At 37.9% G+C, this 19598-nt stretch overlaps 1 protein-coding gene across 3 annotated transcripts; it reads left to right on the forward strand.

Moving 5' to 3' along the window:
- The first annotated feature begins 7422 nt into the window (after window positions 1-7422).
- LOC145772799 (phosphoribosyl pyrophosphate synthase-associated protein 2-like) lies at window positions 7423-18152 on the forward strand. 3 transcript variants are annotated; one of them, XM_082584680.1, is made up of 11 exons: window positions 7423-7488; window positions 8508-8568; window positions 8835-8954; window positions 10257-10429; window positions 10760-10875; window positions 12161-12386; window positions 12748-12825; window positions 16374-16444; window positions 16547-16618; window positions 17164-17238; window positions 17737-18152. In XM_082584680.1, the coding sequence occupies exons 3-11, from the start codon at window positions 8839-8841 to the stop codon at window positions 17893-17895; spliced, it is 1086 nt and encodes a 361-aa protein (XP_082440806.1). In that variant the 5' UTR covers window positions 7423-7488; window positions 8508-8568; window positions 8835-8838; the 3' UTR covers window positions 17896-18152. The 3 variants fall into 3 exon arrangements, with proteins under 3 accessions (XP_082440806.1, XP_082440804.1, XP_082440805.1); XM_082584678.1 differs by lacking the exon at window positions 7423-7488 and having other exon boundaries at window positions 8420-8568; XM_082584679.1 differs by lacking the exon at window positions 7423-7488 and having other exon boundaries at window positions 8420-8568; window positions 12751-12825.
- Window positions 18153-19598: the final 1446 nt, after the last annotated feature.

The raw sequence follows: 19598 nt of genomic DNA on the forward strand, positions 1-19598 counted from the left end.
TGGCTACGCCACTGTTTTGAACGTTGTCATTCAGTTTGCTTTTATTTTCCGTGTACTTTTGCATTATCAACAAAAAAAATAAAACGTCCTGTCTGAAAGTGCCGCCCCCCCAGACGTACCGCCCGGGGCGGTCCGCCCCCCCGCCCCCCCCTAGCTACGCCACTGAGTACGACTCCATGTCTGTTAAAGACATCGATGTTGCTTTTGCAGGTCTGGTTGGTGTGTATTCAAAGGACCTGTCTTCCGACTTCCCATCAGAATTTCGTCAGTTTATGTGCTGATATAAAGAGCCAAGACGCGATGAAACAACAGCAACAAGAAGTGCCCAGAAAATGTTTAAAATGCTGCACACTACTGGTGTTTATAATTCCTCGGGGGAACGCTCGTTTTCACAATTGAAACGAATTAAAGACGTTAAACGATCAACAATGTGTCAACAACGTCTTAGTACACCGGCACTTTTGTGTATTAAAAGCGATTTACTCCGTAAGATTGACCTCCAAAAACTAGTTAACGAGTTTTCAATCGCAAAAACGCGCAAAGGTGCTATATTTAGTTAGGCATATGACCAAGTTTTTGCACGGTACCCTGTGTTATAGTTGCAACCGTAGGCGTAGCCAGGGGGGCGAAAGGGGCCATGCCCTCCTCAAATTTTCAAAGTTTGGATTCCGAAGTTAACCCCTTTGTGGAAAATATAATATAATCTGTATAAATTTCTATCGTTTTCCAAGTCATCTGGCTATTAACACCCCCCAGGATTTGTTTTAGACACACAGAAAGACACCAATAAATTTTGCAAATCGTAAATCGCGCAAAGTTTACGCGATTTACGCTTCTTTTAACTAATCTGTGGAAGCAATTTCAGAATCGCTTGCTCTGTTGGGTTTTTGTGTAGCTGAGTTTTTTGTGTTCTCTAATTTTAGCCGCAGTTTTTGCCCGTTTGTGTGTAACAGCTACCTTTAATAAGCTAATAGCTGTTTATTTGCTAATAAATTTCATACAAATATTATCCTGAAAGTGTTTCCAGAAAGAGCTATAATCCATTATTTAAGTGCAATTTTGCAAAAATTTTCTGGGGGAGCATGCCCACAGACCCCCCTAGAATGCGCGTGCCTTCGGCACGCTCTAACCCCCCACCACCTTTATTGCTTCCCTTGCTTAACCCACCAGGATACGCCACTGCACATAAGGTGGCGATGACTTAAATCAAACACTTTGTCGTTCTCTCCAATTCATCAAATATTTGGCCCCCCCCCAAAAAAATTTTTCTGGCTACGCCACTGATTGCAACAACGATCTTTGTAGCAATGGTTTGGCAACACTGATAATTCTAATTTTTTTAGTTGGCAACCCTGATTTTCGGGCCACTTATAAAATGTGCCTACAGGCCAGCAGACCCTTAATCCGGCACTGATAATCATGTTATGGTTTTATTTATTGTCGCTCTACAACTGCATAGGTTTTTTAGCGACAAGGTACCTTGTTAGTTTTATATCAGATTTGAGATGTCATCACATTATTAGCCTACTCAACTTATCCTTATTGCGTTAAGCAAGCAAGAACACAATCGGTAGGGTTTTAAAATCTTCAGTTTGACCCGACGTGAAATCGATCTTAGATCTATCATCACTAGAGCCGAAGACGATAACCACTACAGGCCACTGAGCTGGTGTAGGCCTTGATATAATAATTATAGAATCCGGAAGTTTAATACATACGCGTAACAACAGGGGGGAAAACGCAATAAGTCCTACAATATCATACGTGTTTAACAGGTACTCTACAACGTTCTACCAAAAGAAAAAGTATTAGAAACACGCAACTGATTTTCTTCACTTCTCAATTTAGCTTGGGAGAAACTAGGGAGGGTAGAAGTAGTCTCTAAGAAGGTATTCCACTGTTCCTAGGAGAAACTTCACAATAAAAAAATTGCAGTTTTATTTTTGCAATATTTAGTAATAGGCTATTATTGATAGCTCACCCTAATCAGAAACCTAGCCACTTTAACAAGGAAAAATGCTGCCACTGCAATTGACTAGAATGCACCGCCAACCAATCATAAGCTACGTTTTCTATGACGTGAAAAAAAGCGAAAAGAAGATAATACAAAGCAAATCAATTAATGGATTTTCTGTCAGCTGGTTGGGTTAGGGTGAGGGCTAGAAAGTAGTTATTTCATTGACGCGGGTTCGATTCCCACCACTGCTATTGCCCTTTTTTCTTCTGTAATTACCAAATTAAGTTCAAAACAAGCATTAACTCTCTGGCTGAGTGCTAGAAAGGTCACAATTGGACGGTAGCCTCTTATATCATGTTCTTATTGGTTGGCGGTTGCATTGTAGGTTGCATTGTGGCAGAATTTCTACTTGTTAAAGTGGCTACCTGAAACTACATGCTAGTCGGCTACGCAAAACGCAACACGTTGGCGCTTCAGGCGCAGTGCACACGAATTGCGGTGTGAGCGACGTGTGATTTTTGAGACGTTGACTCCGAAAATTTTTATCATTTCAGTCTCCGAATCGACTCCAAAATCAAGTTATGAGCTACCGTAGCGTAATAGGCTACCTACTAGCCAATGCATGTAACATGAAATGGTACAATTTTTTTTGTCAATTTAATTGTGCGCAAATGTTGTCAGTGGCCCACACTTAGACAAAATACACAGTATTGGGTGTATTCAACTCTGGTAGGTCTAGCAAAATTTGCTTCGAGTCCACCTCCTGTTCAGGCACCGACAATAGAGTACCATTGTAGTTACATTGTAGACATACATAGTACAAACTAAAAAAGTACAATTGATCAAAAGGTTACAACAGCTGCATGTAGAGTTAAAGAAAATATAGATAATGCCATGGTCATTTATTTGTTCCTTTACTAGATGACATCATATCACAGGGTAATTGTATTGCCATATCGACACCCTACTACAAAATAACTAAGCCTTACAAATTAAATAACTAAGCCTACAATCTACATTAGTTAAAAAAAACTTTGGAAGTTCTAATATAAAGCAACAATAAGTATTTTTTTAGTCTGTGGCTATATTTACACTATATAGTGTAATAATAGCCTCAATAGTGTTGCCAGATAAGGAATTCTGCCCTAATTTGAGAAAATGGAGCTGGTATACAAGTCCCCCCCTGGTAACTCATGACAAAGACAGGACTCGACCAAACATAGGTATAGGGTGAAACTACTTTACCTTTGCTTTACTGTTCACACACTTCAATCCACATGTTTTGGTCAATTCCTCTTTGTCATGAGTTACCAAGGGGGGGGGCTTGTATACCTGCTCCGAGAAAATTTTAAAGCTGTTGAAAACAAAAACTTGTATTTTGGAATTTTTTTTTAGTCCTGGGCAAAGATCAAAACCCTAACCTTATTCCTAACTTTAATCCTAACTCTGGCAACACCTGATTGTAACCATGGAATTAAGTGTGGAAAAATAGCCACTTTCATTTTTTAATGTTATTTTTTATGTATACTGTACTACCGTATTTATTGTTGCCAATATTTAATAGTGTAGTAATTATTGTTGTTATTGTGTAGCCTACTATTATTATTACTGTACCATCACTAGTGTTCAATTAGCCTACACTGTTAACATTGGGCATTAGGGTGCGGCTGGTGCCCCATGATTTTCAAAACTGGAATTAATTGACCCTTACTTTTTTTTGGTGGGGAGGTTAGGGGTATAAAACAATCTGTTAAAATTTCAGGAAAAATAAACAATGTTTAGGGGTAGCAGGTCACCCCCAAACTTTTGAACCCCCTTGCTCGCCCCGATAATCACGATTTTACAGTATCTACAGTTATACTTGGGCTAGAGAGTTGATTTATAGCTCAAAATGACCAGAAACCTCATATTCATATTAGTTTTTCTAACATTATATAGGTCTATATCCTTGAGAAATAAAGATAATGAGAAAAAACTATTTTTCTCTTGTACGACAAGAATTATTTGGCATTAATGGTATATAATATACATAAAATTTATTTAAAAAACTTGTTCTATAACCGTGTAAGTGTGTAACTAATACCTACTTTTAAAATAATTGCTAACTATTGTAATTTGCATATTTAATTTCAACAGAAACAAACATTCAACACATTGCAAGGTAAAGCAGTAAGGTAGTATTGCATTAATTTATAATGCTAGAAACCACGATGCTGATTTCAGATTTTTCTTTCTTTGATTTGGTAGCTGATGTCTGGCATTCTCAACCACTTGCAGGATATCTTGATGACGATCTTCTCTCTCTGCTGCCCCCAAAAAATCATGGCATAGCTTTACCCCTCTCTCGGCAGCATCATTGACCACATGAAGACTTTGTACAGTAGTATTAGCTTTTTTGTACTGCTCATCTTCTGACCGTTCTTTAATTGGTCGCGAGAGGAAGGTATGCCCAATCTTTAATGCCTCGAAAAACATCCACAAACCACTTCCAAAAAATTGTATCAAATCCATGGATTCTTCAGTAGGCATTCTGGGAAAACACGGCCTGCCAAAACCTGTTCCACATCGGTTGGAAGCAGTTGTGGATCTTACCGAGAGCAAACAATCAGCCATTTTCAGCTTCTCTTCGGGAGGGACATGTTGACTGAAAAGAGCCAATGGTACCAGTTCTTCTGTGAGATACCAAAGATGGTTTGCAAAGCCTCTGAGGGCAGAAGTAGCAAGCGTTTGGTCAATACAAACATAATGCAATAACGAGTTAATTAAACCAAGAGCATTCTTAGGTGCAGTGGCAGGATCAGTGGTTGTCAACCACCATGGAATGTAACAATAAACTACAAACTGGACAAATTGGTGGATTTTGGTCTGTTGCAGTGGTGTAACCACTTTTGCTTTGGGCAATTCCGTCACAATTTTAGAACTCATTAAGTCCATCTTCAAGCAATACAACAACTTCGACATCCAACGTGCTTTATGCATGGCACCTGGTTTACGAAATGCAAAGTTCTTGAAACACGAAATGCAAAGTTCTACATCGAAACAGTGACAGACTTCTGTTATCTGGGTGATCGGATAGATGGAAGTGGTGGATGTGAAGCAGCGGTGACAACAAGGGCAAGATTGGGCTGGGCAAAGTTCAGGAAATGTGGGGAAATGTTGTATGGCAGAAAATTTTCACTAAGGATGAAAGGAAAAGTATATCGGAGCTGTGTGCGGCCTGCAATGCTATATGGTAGCAAGACATGGGTATTGAGAGAGAGTGAACTGGCAATCCTGAGAAGAACGGAAAGGTCAATGGTGAGAGCAATGTGTGGGGTGAAAACGAGAAGGGAAAAAAGGACTGAAGAATTGTTGGATATGCTAGAGATGAGAGAGACCATAGACCAACTGGCAAGGGCAAATGGAGTAAGGTGGTATGGACATGTGATAAGGAGGGAGGAAGGAAGTTTTCTTAAAAAGGCACTAGATCTAAAGGTGGATGGGAAGAGGAAACGCGGTCGTCCAAGAAGAACGTGAAAACAACAAGTGAAGGATGAGTGTAAAAAAGTCGGACTGAAGGAGGAAGATGCAAGGGACAGGGTGAAATGGAGAAAAGGGATTAAGACAATTGCTGCGCGGAAACAATCGGCCACCCTCACTAGTGGGGAACAAACCGATGATGGATTATGATGATGATTGACTATCTCACTATCACCAAGATAAACCAGCGTCAAATGCACCAATTCTTTATAATCACCACGTACAAACGATTGTGTCAATGCATTGTTACATAGATCAATAATGCTATGTCTTCGATCTTGGAGATGAGTTGGTGTGATTGGAATATCCAAATTATCAACATCTCCATGGGTCAAAGAATCATAGTTTTCTTTGAATCTGGTAAATAATGTATCATGTATTGACTTTGGTAAATAAAATTTGTATACAGTATTATACCGTACCAAACCATTTCCAAAAATTTAGAAAAACGTTTCATAACTGAAAAATCACTACAGACGAAATCGGTTAATCGAATCACCTATTTGCCAGACGTTTTGATATGGAACACATAACTATGTAAAAAACACTGCAAATCTGTTCAAACTTTTGCAAATCTATACCTGTCTGTCTCGTATAGGTAATCTTATCATCATCATCTTTCAGCCCTAACACAGTGATCAAGTTTTTTAACACAAAGATACCTGACTCTGTACTTACCTTTTAAATACCATGATATCAGGACTTTTAGAAACTTCTATGTTTAAACTATTCCATGAATGCGTTAGTTCAACTTCGCCTATGGTGTCTGCATGCAAACCACAGTAACTTTCGATTCAACTTCTTTTCAATAGATACACATGCTGCCGTTTGAGATCCTGAAACCACATAATCTATATGCCTAGTTGCTGAACTTGCTAAGAAATAATATTTCTCTTAGATACTGCATTTGTTACTGTATAATACATCTATTTATATTTCTGTTATAATATGCATACTGTTTCATATTTTATTGTTACTTACTACTCATAAAATATAGCCTTACAAGAATAATTCATAATAATCTTATTAATCTGGTCTGCCTTCTGTAATTGTATAGATATTACTGTATTGAGTTAGCCTTTATTGCACTGTATTTTACTGAATTCTGATTATAAATGCCTGACTGAATTTTCTATTCTATATAATACTACCGGTATTAGAAGCCGTTGTGTCAAACACCATCCCTCCAACACACTCAGTGCAATTCCATTCCTTGAAATGTTCAATGGTAGCTTTTGAAATTAATTGTCCTGACTTTTGTGATTAGAACAAGTTTTTTAAATAAATTTTATGTATATTATATATCATTAATGCCAAATAATTCTTGCCGTACAAGAGAAAAATAGTTTTTTCTCATTATCTTTATTTCTCAAGGATATAGACCTATATAATGTTAGAAAGACTAATATAAATATGAGGTTTCTGGTCATTTTGAGCTGTAAATCAACTCTCTAGCCCAAGTATAACTGTAGATACTGTAAAATCGTGATTATTGGGGCGAGCGAGGGGGTTCAAAAGTTTGGGGCTGACCTGCTACCCCTAAACATTGTTTATTTTTCCTGAAATTTTAACAGATTGTTTTATACCCCTAACCTCCCCACCAAAAAAAAGTAAGGGTGAAACATCCATACAAGGGGCACCAGCCGCACCCTATTGGGCATAGGCTACCAGCAGTCAATGCATAATTGATGCATAGGCTAAATGAAATTGCTTTAGTCCAATAACAAAATTTTGATTTAGTTTTTAATTGTCTTTTTATATGCCTTAATTATGTATTTTTTTATGTCTTAAACCATGTTAGGCTAAAAAATTACTGATGAAATTGAGATGGGATGATGGAAGACTGTCTTCCCTCTCATTTCATCTTTGACATTTTCTATCTTTCATCGCAAAATATGCCTTCCATTCAATCCCATTCCTGCTTGTATGCTATGATTATTAAAGTGCAATATACTATTATTATTTTGTGTAAGCTCAGCGGAAGATTAGTAAATGTTTTTTCCATTGTTATGGTAAGTTTTAGTTTGATTTTGAACAACCAAGTCATATTATGCTGCACTGTTTCAAAACAGAAGGCCTATAGATAATTTTCTTGCATGAAGCACAGCACAAGTCCAACTAATAATGGCCATATCTTAAATATGAGATTAACTTGAAAAAATATGTCAGTAAGAATGTGTATTGTGTTCTAAACTTCTGAATAGCCAAATATACTTTAGGTCCTCCCCCTACCATTACTTCTGCCCCCCAACAAGAAAAGTTAGTTTGGCAAAATTGTTGTGGCTTAAAAACTTAGGAAGATAACCATAGCCTATTGTATTTGGTCTTAAGTTTATTGCCACTACTGGATTTTGTTCAAATACAGTATGTATGCCAAGAAAATACTGTTTTAATATATGTCTTCATATTTCATAGATCACAGGTCTAAGAAAAGCTATAGAAAGCAGGGACAAATATATAACGGAATTGAAATCTTACCTTACTAAAACAATCAGTGAAAATAGTTGCAAACTGCATTATGAGTACTATGTTTTGATGATTCATAGTCTCTGTCATTAACAACAGTGAATTTAGTTTTCCTTCTTCCATCTATTGTATGTAGTGTTGATTTTTTTACTACATGTTTACATTACTTGGTTGTTACCGGTTCTTTTCTTGCAGCAATTGGCTTTAACCTTTTCTCTTCACATCTTCCTCTTTTAGCCGACCTTGTCTGCCTCATCCTTCATCTGTTCTTTCCATGTTCTTTTTGTGTTCCATTTCCTTTTCTCATCACCTTCAAATGTTAATGCGTTTCTGAGAAAATTTCATTCCTTTTTTGTTTGCACATATCCATACTTACTCCATTTGTCGTTGCAACTTAATCTACAGTATAATCTTGTCCATCTCTAGCATATCCAATGTAGTAGTCTATATTAACAAGTCTTTAATTGTGACAGAAACCGGTTTGTTAGCGTCAATTGATGTAAGTTATTGTTGATGCACAGTCTCAAACATAAATTAACCAAAATGAATGCTTATCCATCCTCAGGAAGAGAGTTAATATTATTCACTGGGAATTCTCATCCTGAACTTGCAAGATTGGTAGCTAAGTAAGTCACTTTTCTGTAACTTTAGAAAAACAGTTTATTAGCTACTTGTGCATTGGTATTAATATCTTTTATGGAACACAGCATTTCTGCTACTGGGTAACTTGTATTGTGCAAAGTGAATTTTCTGCTTAAGTTATTGTGCTGATTTGTTGAAGCATAGGTAAACTCAAAATATTGGAATAAAACAAGAAACTTTGCTTCCCAAACTTTTGTATTATTGTTTCTGAAGATTGTGTTTGTTTTATTCTTATGAACGCTCTTTCTAGTCGAATGTGTATCAAGATGGGGACATGTGCTGTGTATCAAAATCCTAACAAAGAAACAAAGGTAGAAATTGGAGAATCGGTTCGAGGAAAAGATGTTTATATTTTGCAAACTGGTAGTAGGTGGGTAGTCACAGAGATTTTCGTATTTAAAACTACACAGTGTTTCAATCGGTTGCTTAACTAACTGGCATTAAAATAAATCAGGGTACCATTTAAAAATAATTGCTCAGAGAAGATAATGCATGTTTGAGCATTATATATGCAAGTAAAACCACTAGTACAACTTTTTTGGGAAATTGGTGTTCTGGTAAGTAACAGAGTTTGTTTGATAATCTTCTTCATCATGTGTCCCATGGCCGTAGCCCAGAACATCACGCAACCTCTTGCTCTATTGTTGAACTTGGATAAATCCTGTGCAGAGCATCTTACTTTTAGGTTAGTCCATTCAAGGAGATGTAGGATCGTTTGCTCTTGTCTACATTTACACCTTGTGCTTCCCAAGGAATACTCCCAGTGTCATATCAACATCTTATATCTTCCAATATTCCAGTTCTTAAACGGTTGAGACATTGGCAATACGTACCTCTAATAATTGTTTATTCTTATACCGTACCGAATATTGTTTGTGGTAGCTAAAACTTGCAATCTTGTAGTAAATTAGTAGATGACATATGCGAATGAATTAGACATGAATTATGTTTGCTAATCTTGAATAATTGTGAAACAGATATTGCAGAAGTCAGTTAGCATATCTGGAACTAAAATGTGATAATTTTATCTTTTTCCTGTAACATTTTCATGCCTTTGCGTTAGCAATGCTGCTTAGATTTTTGCTAAGTTATACTCATTTGTTGAGAAAGCACACTACGGTACTGTTGCGTAATGTTTATGCCACAAGTGTCCAATGAAACAATTGTGCTGGAAAGTCAACACTGTTAAAAAAAATATTTGCACAAGGCAAGATTTGTTCCATGAATGAAGTAGAATTCATGCAAAATAGTCTCACAGAGTCACGGTGTAATGTACCCTGCGCTGTGGTGTTTCGGCAGGGTCTGCTACTATTCGGTGGGTCCAATTTGGTGAGTTTCTAACCCCTAACCCTAAAACGGCAATGATAATTAGGCTACGGTACCCGATAATTTAAACAAAAAATTGAAAAAATCCCCTGTTAAGGGATCGGACTCACCGAATCGGACTCACCGCAACGGGCCATTCCGGTTTCGGCAGCTGATCTGCCATGGTCAATTGTCTCACACTAGGTCAGCCGCTCCAGAGCTAGTTGCAAGCCTCCAGCCTTTTATCTTGTTGCTTGATTTGAAACAGCAGCTTTGTTTTGGTTTTAGGAGCTTTGTACCAACACAGTCTAATTATTAGTCTTTTGTGATTGTCTTCAAATGTTATTTTATCAGTTTGCTATTTCAGGGATGTAAATGATGCCATCATGGAACTTCTGATAATGGCATATGCATGCAAAACGTCTTCAGCTAAACGTATGATTGGTGTCATTCCATACCTCCCATATTCAAAGCAAAGCAAAATGAGGAAACGAGGTTCAGTGGTATCAAAACTAGTGGCAACCATGTTGTGCAAAGCAGGTACTTTGAGACCATGACATATTGCAACATGATTATTTAATTAAAATATCATATGCTGTTTTACAATTATGCTTAATTTTACAAGAAAAGGAAATCGTTTTAGTTACCGTAGCGTATTTTGTAGCAAAAAGTTCTGTATTTTGTAATAAAAGTATTTTCAATAAAAATAGTTTTTTAAATATAAATAGCCTGGTTCATTCAAATGTTTTCTTTATGTATCATTCTCAAATGCATTGTGTGGTAGGTTATTTACTTCATTTTTTGTATTGCTGCAAGCCAACATTGTGTTTAGGAATAGTTGTCAGTTCATTTTTAATAGTTTTCTCACAGGTTTTCATCACATTATCACAATGGATTTGCATCAAAAGGAAATCCAAGGTTTTTTTGACTGCCCAGTTGACAACTTAAGGGGTTCTCCATTCCTGATTCAATATATCAAGGACCAGGTATATAACAGTTTATGTTATTTCACGCTCATCGTTATCATGCCACTACCATATTGACAACACGTGTATGCATAAATACAGCTAACTACAAATTTGAAGGTGTACGAGAAGATTCGCCCACTTAATCCAAACCTTCATTGTTAAATGCATATTGTATAGGCATTAGGCATATACTTAGATATTTTGCAAGCTGCAACCAGTCCCAATAAGCTTAATTTTTCTCCAGTTAACACGTTTTACAGTATACAGTAGCTGGAAATGAATTTCCATGTTGATTGTTTGTTTGTTGACATTTGTATGACTCCACTCATTTGTTGCTTCTCATTTGCAAAGCAGACAAATTTGTGTGGTTGGAAATCGAAGTTCATTTGTTCATCCTTGGCCTCAGGTATTATAAATACCCTGCGATAGACCCAAATGCGTAATGTTCAAATGTAATCAAATTGGCTTATCTCCAACTACACCATGTGTAATTGTGTATTGGACGAGGCTCAGTTCACCATATTGTAATGCTCTGTTCATCCATGACCAAAAATCAACAAGTATTGAATGTTATTGTGACGTGTAATGTAAGTTAGCCTGTTAACTTTGAATGAAAGCAAGTTACTGGTACCCATATCTTGAAAAAAATCAAGCAATGCAATTAGTGGGCTCATCAAATGGAGGTTTTTGACACTTTGAATACTTCAAAGTGAACTCTGTTTTTGCGCAACCGATCTATATTTTTTACGCAACCAGCCAAAATATCCACTCTAAAAAGCAGTTATTGGTTGAGCTAAGGTCCCTTTTGCCCGTTTTATTACAATATCAGCTTCAATGTAACGCATCGATATGTGAGCTCACCTTTCGTGTCATTGCAATGTCAGCCTTTGTTTATGTTTAAAAAACTACGTACTAAAAGTGTTCTAAAAGTAAACAGCATACGTTCCAGAAGCGGTACAGTGTCAGCTTAGGAAACATGTGTTTCTTCCGGTCCTTAACGTTGTGATGCATGTAGTGCTAAGGCGGTTTCATGCTTTTCGTAACACCAACTTTGTTAACCTTGCTTTGTACCTTTTAGTAAGATACCGTTACGTTAATCCTTTTGTATACCGCCTTTTGTATTTGATTTAACGACGCATGTTTATCACGGTATAAACATGCGGTTTCACAGCGATGTCAGATGAACAGTATTTGATTTACAAAGAAAGTTCCAAGAATTATATCAACTCCTATGAAGATTGTAAGCCTAACGCTGTCAAATTCAACGTGAGCAATAAAAATGATAACTTCACTTTTTTCTTAGATTCCAGATTACAGGAACGCTGTTATAGTTGCCAAAACGCCCGCTTCTGCGAAAAAGGCGCAGTCGTACGCCGAGAGGTTGAGATTGGGAATCGCTGTTATCCATGGCGAACCGCAGGACTTCGAATCTGATGGGGAAGACGGCCGCTACTCCCCACCGCCCCAATGCGGAGACATGGACGAGTCTGTGGCTGAAAACTTTAAACCTCCCGCCTGGTCTCAATCAGGTGATAGCTTTTTGACATCAGACACTGGCATGCCTGCAAAGCAAATCTATTCTTGTACGACATATTTTTTGCGTCAGTGTAAGCACTTTCTCCTATCATCTAGACGTCGTCTTCTCAAACTTATACTTTGCATACTCATTAAAAGAAGTCTCGAACTACTGCAGCATTCTCGGTTACCGAGGTAAAAGTAAATATGGGTTTGTAAGTTGTAAGTAAAGTGTCTCTTAATTTGTACTCTTAATCGTACAGGTCATACACTCAAAGCTGACACATAAGCCGTGACTATTATCCAGTTGTGTCTTTCGTTTTAGATGCGACTCCACATGTTGACCAACCAAGTAAACTTCGTTTTCTTGTTTAGAAGTCAATCGCGGCAACTCATCATCGTCTCGAATAAGGACCGTTTCAACTGGACATTTCGAGAAACTGGAGATACCTCGTATGAAAATATTTCCTATGTTCGACATCATTTTATTCTTTACAATTAAATATTTCCATCCGGTATTATTCTCGCTTGGAGGGCTAGACCATAGATTGACACATTGTTCTATCTTGAGCCTATAGTATGTATTGATGTTCGCATCAACCAAAGATGGCTGAACAGAAGTCATGTTCTATGTCAACTGCTCTGACACATTGTTTTATCAAAAGATCTGGCGGATTTGCACTTTTTTAATGAAATTTGGCCGATGTGCTCTGCCTATTTTATCCGATTGAATATTTTAGACATCTTCTTCTTCAACAGATTGATCATGTTTGATCAGCTGTGATCTCCCTTGTGAACTGCCTCCATTTTGTTCTGTCTTTTGTTTTTATTAGTGTTTCCGCCATGCTTTTTATTCCTGTAATTTGCTTGATATCGTCAAAATATTTCATTTTTTGTCGTCCTTTTGTTCGTTTGCCTTGCACCATCCCAGTCAACATTGAATTTTCCAACGAGTTGCTTCTTGCTATGTGTCCGAAATATCTCAATTTTCTGAGGTTGATGTTGTTAATCAGACTCCATTTATCGTTTATTTGTTTGAATAGTCTTCTGTGACACCACATTTCAAAACTTTTCAACTTTTTGATGTCACGTTTTTTGCATGTCTAAATTTCACATCCATATGTGGCAATTCGGAAAACGAGAGTTCGCAGCAATCTTAACTTTGTGTTTTTACCAATTGACCTCTGTTTCCACGCCGTTGTAAGTGATGTCACAGCTGTTTTTGCCATAGCAATTCGCCTTCTAATTTCCGTGCTATCATCATAAGTGTCAGTTATGACACTGCCAAGATAGCAGAAATTGCTTACACTTTGAACAACATTACCACCAATGCAGGCCTCGAAATTCGTTTTTGTTAACGGCGGACAAACGTGTCCGGTCTGAGCAGCTATCTCGGCGGACAAATTAAGTCTCACGGCGGACACACCAGTTTTAACGTCGGTCGTCATGCTTAATCACTTTATCTTGATAATTCTTCGCCATTTGAGAACCATAGTTACGGTTTAGGCTTTTTAAAATTTCAGCAAAGTCACTCTAAAAGGCTTTCATCAAACCAACGAGGTGCGCTTGAAGAGTCAAAGCACCGTGTAGCTGCTAAATATGATGATGATGATAATATGATGATTGTTAAAATTTTGAATTTTATGGACTTTGTGTCTGATGCAAATAAATAATGAAAAATAATACGCCGCATAACTGATTAACTTCCACCGAACGAGGTCGTATGGCTTCTTGCGTCACAATGCTCTGGGCACGAGTCGGAAAACTTCTACACTAAGGCTATTTTCTGCTGTTCGAAGCTTCGCTCAGAGGCTTTTTTCTTTAGGTTTATTTTTGCGTGTCATGTGAGCGAAATTAACAAGAAGAATAAACAAAACATTAGAAAAAGCGCAATTATTTTTTGCTCTCTCCGTGATGCGGTCGCCTCTCCAAAATAGTATCAGTATTCCACGAGATCACGGCAGGCTCGGGGCTATAATCAGGGCCGTCCAGGCATATGCGCATGAGAGCTTCAATAGTATCGATCTTCAAAAACGTGCGCCAATCTCCACGCGATCATTGCTTGTCGTTAAGATACGTAATACCGAGATCTACTCCGTGTCTTCTCTCCAGACTGGCTAATTGAGGGAAAAGCGTAAATGCGCGCTCTTGTTTAGCGATAAAATATGCGATTTCAAACAACCTCTTAATTTTGATTATTTTCGTTGTCACTCATATTGTCGAGAGCCTTGATGATCGGAAATTGATGGCTTGGGGTATAGTCGGCCAGATTCTGAAGTTGCAGCCATATGAGGTAACGATGTGTTGTGATCTTTGACAGAGATAATCCTTACATTCATTGTTCCTTTAATATATGCGTCTATCACCACTAAATTTCCTAGATGTAGGTTCATCGCCCTCATTCTCACTTTCAGAATTTTTCCTGGGTCTTTTCTTTCTTACTGTAATACCAAAACTTAAGTTTTGCTGCATCTTGTTGTAGTAACCTACTCGTATTATCTAACTTTGTAACCAACCTTGCCTTATCAATATTACTCGGAGATCAAAGACAGACATTGTGACATAAGACTTGAACTAAGTTGGGCGTGATTAGTGTAGAAGTACCGGTCGGTACTCCCATCGATTCTTAGCGAAGAATTCACCTTTGTTACGCTGATTCAATGTCATCAATCGTAGAAGCAACGTAAAAATCGAAAGTTTTTCTGCTTGAATGGAAGCTAAAGGATTACAGAATTAACTTTTTCTACATGCGCGATGAGAATGGGATAATTTCGCATTCCCAGCGCAAATTATATTCTTGCAACAGTTGCTCGTGCTATGAATGACGATTTGCATCGCTAGTTCCTGCGTTATTTCTCGGCGGACAAATATGACCGATCTAGAGGGTACTTCCCGCGGACATCACATGCTGTGACGGCGGACATGTCCGCCGTGTCCGCCGTGAATTTCGAGGCCTGCAATGTATTGTATAAGTTTGGACAAATTTTATCCTTTTTACTTATGGCCATCACTTTTGTTTTTGTGGGATGTAATTGCAAACCATATTCTTCACTTCTTGACTTGACCCTATTCAAAAGTTCTTGCAGTTCCGTTACACTTCCACCGACCAACACTATGTCGTCAGCATATCGAAAGTTGGTTACTATTTTTTCTCCAATTTTCACAGAGCCATCAAAATTCTCAAAAACTTTTCTCATTATGTGTTCAGTATATAGATTGAAAAGATATGGTGACAATATGCATCCCCGTCTGACACCTTTTCCAATGGAAAACCACTCGGTGAGGTCACTTCCAGTTCTTACTGCTGCTTTTTGAGCAGTACACAGGCTTCGCATTAAATTGATCAGATGTGTAGGAAAGCCATAACCTTTCAGAATTGTCCACAATTGTTGGTGCTTTACTGAATCAAAAGCCTTTCGATAGTCTAGAAAACATAAATGAGTTGAAAGGTTGCGTTCTCTTCGTTTCTCTATCTGCATTTTAAGATTGAATATTGCGTCTTTTGTTCTTTTGCGGGGTCTATAACCAGCCTGTTCAGGAGCTAATTCGTGTTCAATTTTGTTTTCTAGTCTTTTTTTAATTATTGTAAACATAACCTTGCTGGTAATTTTAGACATAGTCTACTTTTTGACTGCATCGAAGGATTTGTCACGTTTTTTATGCATTTTGAGAGAGTGGCAGACTGAGAAAAATGTTTCACCACTTTGGATTGGGCATTAAAACTTTATGCCAGTTGAAGCTTAAACCGCTGTTTGTATTGAGGGCGGAATGTTGCATGACGTTTTCACCTATCGAATACTGTGATACTTTTATTTGGACTTTGTTCCGCTGTTGCGCGTTCATCTCAAATACAGAAACATTTTTACATTGATTCAATGTCTGCACACGATGAATCGATGTAAAAAGGACGGGTATTGCTGTTTAGGATTTAAACAGCCTGTTGTAATTGCTTATTATTTTTTACTGCTGTCCCCCTACCAAACCTTTACCATTTATTTTAGTTCTCACTGCCAAGGAAAAGCCACCGATCAATGTTGTTGGGGATGTGGGTGGAAAAATTGCCATCATAGTTGTAAGTTTTAACTCTTAACACTTCGTTACGACATACTGCACAATTGTATATCTATCTGTGTCGCTCTACCTTCAGACATACTGAGCATGTTTTATTATTCAGGATGACATCATAGATGACGTGGAATCATTCGTTGCTGCTGCGGACATCCTAAAGGAAAGAGGAGCTTACAAAGTAAGATAGAACCATAGCCATCTACAGTTCTATACTCTACAGGCCTTACGAAAGGCCGATGTAATTTCGATTTTGAATTCGGCTCAATTTACTTTATACCTCTTTGAAATGATAGTTTTGAGAATTCAAATTGCTAAAGTATGATCGCTAAATATTAAATTACCACAACTAATATTACACGAAATATAACAAATTTTTCACCAGTGTTGCCAGATGCGTTTTAGATTTTCAGCATAAGTGCCAAAATGTAGTCCATTATGTGTACGGTAACAATAGCACAAAAGTCTCTCGATATCACAGAAAATGTACACATAGACTATATTTGCTGACTACCACTTAAACTATCAACTTATACTAGTGATTTTGGCTATTAACAGATCGGCCACCAGTCAAATTTGAAACTGCATGTTGGCATGGCCTGTGAATAAACATAGCCATGGTAGAACGTACTTACTTTTTGAAAGCTTTTTAGTCATTAAGAGCTCACTCTCGTTAAACACAATAAAAATCTGGCTATTCACGTGCCATGAATTTGAACTGTGTAGGTTTATGTGATGGCCACGCATGGACTTTTGTCATCCGACGCACCGAGAATTCTAGAAGATTCTTCCATAGATGAGGTGAGTCAAGTTTGTTGACTTGGGTTCACATTTAATTTTTTTCCAGGCCTTGTCAAACGATGGGTCGTGAGCCCAACAGGGGTCGCAATCGTAGTTTTGGGGTTGCAGATTATTAAAAGTAAGACTGCACTAGAAAGTATGTCTGTAGACCGCCCATCAAGGGGTCGCAGAGAAAATTATTTTCTAAAATTAGGTCGCACAATAAAAAAAAAAAGAGTTTAAGAGAAATCCTAATTAGTCTATGAAGTGTACAATACATTTTTGGTTTGATACTAATGTATAGTGACTGGGAAAGCAACTTTCGATACGTAGTAGACTGGTACTTAACTGTCCAAAAGGAAATTCTTGGTGGTCTTGGAGCGTTTTCTATCTGCATTAATCCTTTTGTAATCTTCGCTTAAATTTAAAATCAATTGTACATTCCGTACAGTTGCACGTCATCAAAACAAGATGTCTGAAAGCATGTCATACAACAATTAACATTACTTACCTTGACAGGTGGTTGTGACAAATTCAGTACCTCACGAGCTTCAGAAGTTACAATGCCACAAAATAAAGACCGTCGATATTTCTTTCATACTTTCTGAAGCGATAAGGAGAATCCATCACGGGGAAAGCATGAGCTACCTTTTCAGAGACATTTCTATCGATGATTGAAGTTCAGTGAACTTTTTTAATGTGTCTACAGTACCCCAGATCATCTTTGAACATGAGCTGCACCGGTCATTATTGCCTATTGCGTTAGTTCATAAAATGATGCTGCCTTTGTTATCACAATTATTCTTACTGCCAAACCAACATAAATTGGTGCGAATTTTATCGCATGTTGCAATCATGTGTTGAGTTTCTTCGTTAAAATCTGCCTTAGCCTACTTGACGTCTTGTATTTGACTGGTACGAAATAAATGCTTTGACAAGAATTGTGCCTGTCCAATGTGTCCACGTATAATTAATTAGTTATATAATAATATCGGACAAAGGCGGCCACTTCGATAAACCACGCGGTTGTCCATCAATGGTGACTTCACCTTCCTTCCAATTTGCATGAGAACAATCAGTGGCTGATCCAGGGGGAGGCGCTCTCCCCCTAAAACACACAAAAGTAACTTTATTTACGGTGTATTTGCAAGATCGGACCACAGTGTTTGTTAAAATCTATCCCCACCCCTCATGCTACTTGCTAGATCCGCCCCTTGGAACAATATCAATCAGAGCATCCAAGCTGGGCTTACCATTGCAATCAGCAGTAATTATTCAAATCCCAACAGGCTTTTTCATTCTCATAAAGGAATTTTCAAACCTGAAGGTAATCAATCAAACTAATCAATGCTCGTTGAGCACTCATTAGTCTTGATAACAATACGCAGGGAGCAAACTTCTTCAATTGCCTTGGCTGAACCAGGCATCGACGGCCTCAGTAGACCAAATATTCCAATCATATGTTGCATGGATGATTGTTTCCCTCTTGTTAAATTGTTTCAGATGAGTTTGTTTGTTTATCTTTATCCTGCATTGCGAGAAAGCGGACTTGAGCGTTATGCATCTGTGCACGGCTTCCGACGTACACCTGACCCACGCTGCAGCCGACGGCAATGTCTGTTTCCGGTTGTCTAATCTATTTATGACTTAATTTGGTACTACCCATTACTCGAAATCGATCACTGGGTAGAGGCAATTATCGTAAAGTTTCTTGCCCAGAGAAACAACAGCAAGTGCGGGTGGCTGGAGTCGAACATGCAGGCTCTCGACTGCGAGCCCAACGCGCTAACCACTCGGCCATTGCTGCTGAGTGGTTAGCGCATTGCTTGTCTGCCAGATGCCCGCTTTCCAAAAATTTTACCAGTTATAGAAAGATGCTCCAGTTTTTGCTTTCTTATTAAATGGCCGAGAAATTTATATTGTCTAGTTTTCATACTTTTGTTTGGTTCACTTGAAATAAAACTTCTTTATTTGGAGCAAACTACAGAGCTTGGAAGTTTTTAGTTGTCGTGCAGGTTATTAATCCCCAACCGCTAAATATGAGGCTATGCCTGAAATGCGCTGCTCAACTGAGTGACCTAAAGGTAGAGTGGCCCAAGTCGAAAATCTTCATTTTGAGTAAATCGACTTCAAAGTTAGGCACTTTTTTTGCTATGAAGGTGAAGTTGAATCTATCCAGTGAAGTACAGGGAATAATTCATATGACTACAAAAAAATTTTCGGAAAATCGTGTGGTCATATGACGTCACGTTTTTTTTTTATTTGCTTTTTTTATACTTGGGTCACTCTACTGTTTGCTTTTTCAGCGAAAAAAAGTGACCCAAGTTTACTTGGTTTTGCAAAAATTCATAATTTCCCAACAGTAAAGTGACCCATCTAAA

Source organism: Aplidium turbinatum, chromosome 6, assembly GCF_918807975.1.
Source record: "Aplidium turbinatum chromosome 6, kaAplTurb1.1, whole genome shotgun sequence".
In the NCBI taxonomy this organism is placed as follows: Eukaryota; Metazoa; Chordata; class Ascidiacea; order Aplousobranchia; family Polyclinidae; genus Aplidium; species Aplidium turbinatum.

What these genes read in the sequence shown, in the direction of transcription:
- LOC145772799 (XM_082584678.1), top strand. Translation starts at nt 8,456, where the DNA reads ATGCACAGTCTCAAACATAAATTAACCAAAATGAATGCTTATCCATCC. An exon ending in AACCATGTTGTGCAAAGCAG is followed by an intron (nt 10,430 to 10,759) that starts GTACTTTGAGAC and finishes GTTTTCTCACAG; the next exon opens with GTTTTCATCACATTATCACA. An exon ending in AGGAAAGAGGAGCTTACAAA is followed by an intron (nt 16,619 to 17,163) that starts GTAAGATAGAAC and finishes TGAACTGTGTAG; the next exon opens with GTTTATGTGATGGCCACGCA.